Genomic DNA, 7500 nt, shown 5'->3' on the forward strand with positions numbered 1-7500 from the left:
GTACTGTGCCTAAAAATATGCTTTGCCCTATAGTTCTAAACTATCAGCTATTGTTGAGCTAATTTGTGTTGACCTGATTTTGTCACACATCAAAGGGGATTCTTAATGTTTACAGCTGCAAAATAATTTCTCCACACTTATTTTCTCCAAGGTGCATTTATTTATTCAACACATCCCTATTTATCCATGTAATGTCCTTTCATCTTATGCAACACTTATTTGACGGCGTTTAGGAAAACGTACCGAATGTGGCCCATTTTCGCAGACCTACAGAATCATAAAAGCCGTTAAAACCTCGCAGCCAACACGAGAGAGGATAATGATGCCTATCCTCGAGCTTAAAGCCGACTCCCGGCTCATGTGCCGCCGTAAAACACTGAAATGGCAGCATAAAAAAGGGTTTCCGTTAGCCAGTAACTCTCCTCTCCAAAGCGTGTCGACTCACTAATTCCCAGAGACCAGTTAAGGTTGAAAAAGATCCCATTTGTTCCACAGTTCTCCCCCTTCCCTGGTAAATTTACAACACCCCTGAGATAGGCAAAACTGCTACAACTCAAATCCAGATTTCTGGTCCCCCCCTCCCGCCTCCCAGCCTCACTGCTCTCCACCTCACTCATAAAGCTGCAGCAAAGGTGGAGTCATTCACCCCCTAGGGTAAGAAAACAATGCAGTAGTGGGAACTTTAGAGCATCACCACTAGTGGCATTTAATGCTGTTTTTTTTTTTCTTTTCTTTTTTTTCTGATCGCCTGCTGGAGCCAAAATGCCACACAACTCTGTATTCTCCAAGTGCTTGGGGAGCTCATGCATGCTGATGTTTTATTCACTTTGTGAGAGAGGGGGTTGAGGGGTATGATGAAAGGGGAGGCATCCCTTGTATCGCACTGACACTTGGAGCCAGCTAGCAAACACATGAAATATTCACAGAAAGAAAATAGCATCATCACCATTGATCAGTGATGATCAACAGTCAATGATGGGGAAAAATAAATCCAGCTTTTAGGCATTTGTAGGAGTGTCAGCGTGTGTTGGGTCAAGGTTTTTTATAATGTCCTTTAATTAGATTACAGGGAAAGAACTTTAGGGGGTTTTTTTCTAACTATTGAGCATAAAGTTGCACAGTATCTGCCCTTCCCCCACCTGTTTTTGCACACTGCCTCGAAAAAAGGGCCGTAATGTTTCCTCTTGGTTACAGGAAAGACGAATTCTGTTTTTTGAACATATTTCTTGTTGCTCAGACTCCAAGCAATCACTCTAATACCCCAATCACACTGCCGTCTACAGCATTTAATTTCAATAGAAGACAGTTAGTAGTCAATTGAGTGACGAGATGCTGGAAAATAACTCCCTCCTACACATTTAACACTGTAGCACAAAAATCTTGACCTCCACACAAGCCTTGTGAACCAGAGACATATGCTCTAGAATCAATGCTACTGGGATAAATACCATTAGCTATAATTGCTCAATATCGATGGTGTTAATTATCAAGCTCACTATCCAGAAGCTTCACTCACCTCTAAATGCAGAATGCTTGAAACCTATACAGGGTTTCACTCAGTGTGTTGGAAGACCACCAGACTTTACTTGCTTCACCTCCCTCTACAGGCTAAGCATTGTTCATTTATTTTAATTAGGGATTTTTATACACCAGTAGCAGTGACAGTTAGGATGGATTAAGCTAGGTTTATAGCTGACACATTGAACTGGGTGCAATTGATGTAAAAGTGGTTTTCTTTTTGCAACTTTCTGGGGGAATCTGCTATTGTAGGGCAGATCTGCTCCTCTTCCAGCTTTTGCTGCACACTGCTGTTGAGATGGCTGAAAGACCGCTACTGCATTCCGACCCTAATGGGCTCGAAACTTGGAGAAGCAACAAACGACAGCAAAAGACAAAACTTTTCTGCCACTCGGGATGAACCCAACACACGAGACGCAACAGCAGGCTAGTGACGCAACTTTCTTGAGTCGCGTCACTAGCCTGCATGAACTTCTACTGGTACGGACTTGAAATTTCACGTGCACCAATTTTGCAAATGATTGTCGTGTAAGTTTCTTAGGAAACGAAGGTAGTGATGTCGCCTCCAGATTGTCAGACACTTTCCAGGAAGGACTAGTTTTGAATTATTTTCAGTTGTGAAAAATAAGAGTACAAACCATCAGTGATATTAAGCGAACACTGTTTGTCTGACTGGACACTCTGACTAATTAACAAGCTAATATATACTTATTATTCTTTTGACCTTCACTATAAAGAGCAGAACAATAAAATTTATATTTTGAGCAATAAAGCCTTGAAATGCAAGTTATTGCATAGGCCTGTCGCAATAAATCAATTAATTGCATGATGAATTAAAATGAGCTAAATAATTTATATTTGTATGATTTCTCGTTTTTCACTTGTCTCTCTCTCTTTTTACCGAAAACAAGATGAAAAAAGTCTTCAGTCTGGTGCTTTGGTCTCAACTAGTCACTTTTTTAAAAAAGACAATTTTGTTTACAGAGACTTTGTAGTTCATTCTATTTGTTTTTTATTATTATTATTTATTTATTTTGGATGTTTTAAATGTCTTCCAGTTCCAGTGTAAATTTGTGATAAAACAACAAAATTATCGTTTAACGCGGTAACTTCTGGGACAATTTATCGTCCAGTAAAATTTGTTTCCGTGACAAGCCTAGTGTTCCAATCAAACTAACAAAATATAGACACAATTTTGGGAAAAGTAAGACTAGGATTAATTGTAACTTTTGTGTTTTAGGTCAAAGAAATTAGATCACTTGTTTTTTTGTTGTTGTTGTTTTTGTTTTTTAATAAATACCAGGACGTTGTCAAAATATATATTTTTTTAATCAAGACGATCACACTGAGAACGTCATACAGGCTCCTGCCTACGAGCTGGATTTGTTCTGGAATGTGTATCTCTCTGCAGTGAACCACAGTGGTTAGAGTTGATACTGATCCTCAGCTTGATGCTTGAGGAGAAGCTCTTTGAACAAGTTGAGCTGACCTAATTCAGTCTTTCTCTGCGGCCGCTCGAATCTGCTTTTACAGGTCAGCAAATAACGGTTTGACTCGATATAAGGACGTACTGAGAGAGCAGAAGAATCCGAACGATCACCCCTGCTGATATCGGGGGAGGGGGGAAAAAACAGCCAAAACACACAGACACATGTAGATCCTTCAGATTGCTTTATAAAGTCTCTTTCTGAGCGCTCATCCATCTGGTTTATTAGCTTTTAAAATGAGAGGACAGTAAACGCTGACTGTAAATGAGAGAATTATAACATAAAAATGTCAAAGATGCTGAGGCCTTTACTGCAGTCTGGTGGTGCAAACAGGAGGTAAGGCACCAATGTATCTGCAAACAGGAAGCAGAACCAGCCCAAGGCAGAGGCGCCTGTGTAGGCAGGAACACACCTGCAGGGGGCCCTCAAGAGCAATTAACATGAGCTTATTTCATACAGATTAGAAATCGTGTGTCTGTACGCAGTTTGCATCATAAGCACGCTCAAATGACTCATTTGTCACATTGGTGGACATTTATCGTATCGTTTATCATTTATCATGGTAAATTTCTTATCGCAATAAGAATTTTGATTTATGGTTGTCACAATGAATTCTGATTAACGATGTTCAAAAACCTAACAAAGCTGTTCATATCATTAGTTTTACTATTTTTTTCCCCACTGTTTGTTCAGTGACAGCGTCAATAAATATCAATACATTTGAAACTATGATTAAATGTAGTTACTACATGATTCAAATCACACTTCCTTATGCGACCGGTGTCCTAGCGAAGAATATTGTTACCTTCCTAGAACTATGACCCAAGTCTTTTTTTTGTAACGACAAAAAATATATCCACCTCTTTCTTTCCAAAAGATGTTTTAGGCAACAAAAAAATGTCATTTTTGGCAAGAAATGACTTAGTCCATTATTTTAGGAAGGTGACGATGTTACAAATGGGAATGTTTTTGAATGGCTATGATTGCTGTGTGATGCAGTCACAGCTTAAAAAAAAGAAAAAAAGGGATTTTATCGTCACTTTTATCGCAGTAGTACAAGAAAATATTGTGGAAAAAGTCCATATCACCTGCCATTAGTTTATCAGCAAAACAAAAGTTAGGCGATGAAAAACCACTCAACTTGTGATATACTTTAACTATACCCCAAAAGCAATCTATTTTATATGGATTTTTAAATGTAGCTTTTTGAACTAGATCATCAGTAATTGCTATGTTTATATTTCAAAATCCAATAGAATGCGTACATTTTTGAGCGATTAGCTACAAAGTTACAAGAATGTAAAAGTGTATTTTTCATTCTCCTTTTGTTTTTTTTATTTTATTTTATTTTTTTTTGTTTTTTTGTTGTTGTTTTTTTGCGTGTGTGTGTTTTGTTGTTGTTGTTTTGTGTCTCTCACTCCTTGGTAGAGCCCCTGATAATCCCTCCCCTTCAAACTCCCAGCTTTTGTACAAACTCTAGCAAAAAAAAAAAAAAAAAACAGGATGCCACATTCATGCCAACAGCAACCTGCAGGAGAAAAAGAAAAAAAATGGCTGTGCCTGCCTGTCTTCCAGCTCATTTAAACCCATCTGATGATCTGCCCTTCATGTTTATCCTCAGAGGACAAACATTAGTTAACCCCTGAGCTTTGAGTAACGGGCTCTGGCCTGGGGAAGAGAGTGGGTGTGGAGTGGGGGGTAGCGGGGGTGGTGGTGGTGCTGATCGTCTCTGTGTGGGGAGCCCACTGGGACTCTCAGTGCTGCCGCCGCTGCATTGATTTACTCGCTGACACCAGAACTGATGAGGGATCAAGCTGGCCACGGTCCAGCAGAGGCAGATTGGATGGGGGGGGGAGGAAGGGGGAGTGAGGTGAGGTGAGGCGGAGAGAAGCGGGCGAGGGTGGGCTTCTCCCCTGGGGGCAACGCTCCCCTCCCTCCCTTGTTGATGGAGAGGGCCCGCAGCGCACTTGTTAAGCCATTGACCTTTAATACACACTTGTCATCTAATATGTTACACATGTGCGGGATTGATCCGGCGGGGCGCGCGCGTGCTTAAGGAGCCAACGGCCCGGCGCAGGTCGGTCGGTTACAGAGCAGCGCGCGCGCGCAAACCTCCTCCGGAGCGCATCATTTGCGTCCTCACGGTGACGGTGGAGGGACGCTCCCCCTCCCCTCCTCTGTCCCCCCCTCCACCCACCCATCTCCTCGCTGCCTTCCGTGGAGGGAAACCGAACCTCCTCAGCTGTGGGGAGGATAGGCGGGGCAGGTGGGGCATCCTCGCTCCGCTAGCGGGTGTGACAACAAGGACAATAGCAACAGGGACAAGTCCCAAAAGCCGCATCGGAAACACCGGGGGCGGGGTGTCATCACGGAATAACCCCTAACCCACCAACTGGGCTGTGTTAGTGGGTTTAATTAAGGAAAACAAAAGCGGCTCCGGTTTCTCCCACTGAGACAATAAACATCAGGTAAACTGGAGACATGGAGTGGACTGCTCTGGTTCAGTTCCTACAGTGGCTCTCTTTCTTTTTGTTTTTTCTTTCTTTTTCCCCAAACAGTCTATTCTTTATACCAACAAACAAGCAAACAAAAAAAAGCAGATATTAAAAATAATAATAATTACAAAAGAATCAAACGTCATACCTTCTACAGCCAGGACCACAGGGACAACAAGGCTGCACACCCAAAGCAAGTAATCCATTGTCATAAACCAGGGGCTTGCAACATGAAGAAAGGTGTGCAGACTGGACCCCCCTCGGACGGACTGGAGACTCAAACGCAGAGAGCCGCAGCAGCAGCAGCAGCAGCAGAGCTTTTTCTTCTCATGTCTTCAGCTGGGATTGGGGGGGCGAGGAGAGAAGGAGGTGGAGGGGGTACGGGGGGTCTTAGAGCCCCGATCAAGCGCACAAATCCTCAATATAAAACCATGCAGGCTGGTGCCGTTATTACTCCTCCGGGGTGATGAATGTCGCGCCGCTTCACAGTCTCATTCTCTTTGTGTGACTTTACCGACAGCGAGCTCCGCTCCAGGGGCGCATCTCCGCGCCGAAGGCTCTCCCGGGGCCCAAGGGGGAGGAGGCGAGGTACCGGAACCCCGGTGGGTGAAGTCCTCTTCTGCGCAGAGGGACCCGAGAAGCGGCACCCTATCCAGCTCCGCCAGGATGGTGCTCCTCTGCGAGGGATGTGCGTCGGAATGGCAATAGAGACAGAAAGAGGGTGAAGGAGGGAGGGATGGGGGGGGGGTGCTCAGCAGCAGCAAGGCAGACATAATTAGTCCAATGCTTCCTTGTAAGACTTTCAAAGTAAGAGCACACAAATAACAAAAATAAGAATAATTAATGCATTAACTGAAACAAACTTACTGTGCAGGTCCCCCTTCCACAGTTTTTGCTGCATACTGCTGGTCAGTTGGCTGAAAAAAAGAATGTAAACTGCTGTTTAGAAATATCTTCTTCCCAGGTAAAATTGTCATATTAAATGAAAGGCTTAATATTCTACATGATAACAGTGTGAAAACTACTTCCCTACATTAATATTTATATATCGCTTAAAAAAATGTTTTGACTGTGCTGTACATACAAACGTCAAGTGATAGATGTAGCTGGTGTTTATTTGTAATTGGGTATCAAAATCCCAGTGTACCCCTGTTATTTGATGGGGTTATAAATACCCCAAATGTCAGAAAGCAACTAAAATCCTCAAATACTTGAGAGAAAAAATGGGTGTTATGCTGTTTTTCATTTTTCTAAATGTTACAATTCCAAGCTAAATATTTAATTCACAACTCATTATTTTGTTTACAATCTAAATATTTAACTTGCTAATTCAGTATTTAGCTATTAAAATAGATACCACACTAAAGGTTTAGGTCTGAGCTAAATGTTTAATCTATTTTCCAAGCTAAGTATTTAGTGCTAACCTATATATTTAGCTAGCAAGCTAACCTAACTAAATATTTAGCTAGCTAGGTTAGCTTGCTAGCTAAATATTTAGCTAGCAATATTTTAAAAAAGTCACATATTTAGAGATGTGACATTTATAAATGTATTAATGACATGGTGAAAATATGCCATTTTTGGTTTACTTAGCATATCATATGGGAAAAATGGTTTCAAAGTTTGTGTTTTCTTATTGTGAAACTCTAGCTTTGAGGCAAAAGAAGAAGAAACAAACTCCCCACACAGGATCAGATATAATCTACTTCATCATAACCAAAGATGCCACAACTTAACAAAGTCTGACGTCACTGATTGGAAAATAAGGCTTTTACTTTGTAGTGTAAACCCCCCAAACTTCCGTCCGTGTCCCAGCTCTTTAAACCGAGCTCGACGCAGCCGTGTGCGCGCGTGGAAGTGGGTGCAGGACAAAAGAGTGTTAAGGTGGGAGGAAGAGGAGGTGGTGGCGAAGGAGACTTCTTAGTGTGCCCGCAGACTCGTATCTGCCAGACGGCCGCCGCTGCGCTTAACACCGGCCTGAAGGTTGCGCACAGCGCCGT

General features: G+C 42.3%; 1 protein-coding gene across 3 annotated transcripts in view; it reads right to left on the reverse strand.

Moving 5' to 3' along the window:
• The window catches only part of LOC106946160 (ephrin type-B receptor 3-like), a 47306-nt gene extending 41079 nt beyond the window's left edge, over positions 1-6227 (reverse strand). For all 3 annotated transcript variants that reach the window (XM_015030329.1, XM_015030343.1, XM_015030334.1), the window contains exon 1: positions 5649-6227. In XM_015030329.1, the coding sequence (XP_014885815.1) occupies positions 5649-5712 (64 nt within the window). In that variant the 5' untranslated portion in view covers positions 5713-6227. The remainder of the gene's footprint in view (positions 1-5648) is intronic.
• Positions 6228-7500: the final 1273 nt, after the last annotated feature.

This window comes from Poecilia latipinna, unplaced genomic scaffold (assembly GCF_001443285.1).
Source record: "Poecilia latipinna isolate Pla-1442-1.1 unplaced genomic scaffold, P_latipinna-1.0 Scaffold12, whole genome shotgun sequence".
In the NCBI taxonomy this organism is placed as follows: domain Eukaryota; kingdom Metazoa; phylum Chordata; class Actinopteri; order Cyprinodontiformes; family Poeciliidae; genus Poecilia; species Poecilia latipinna.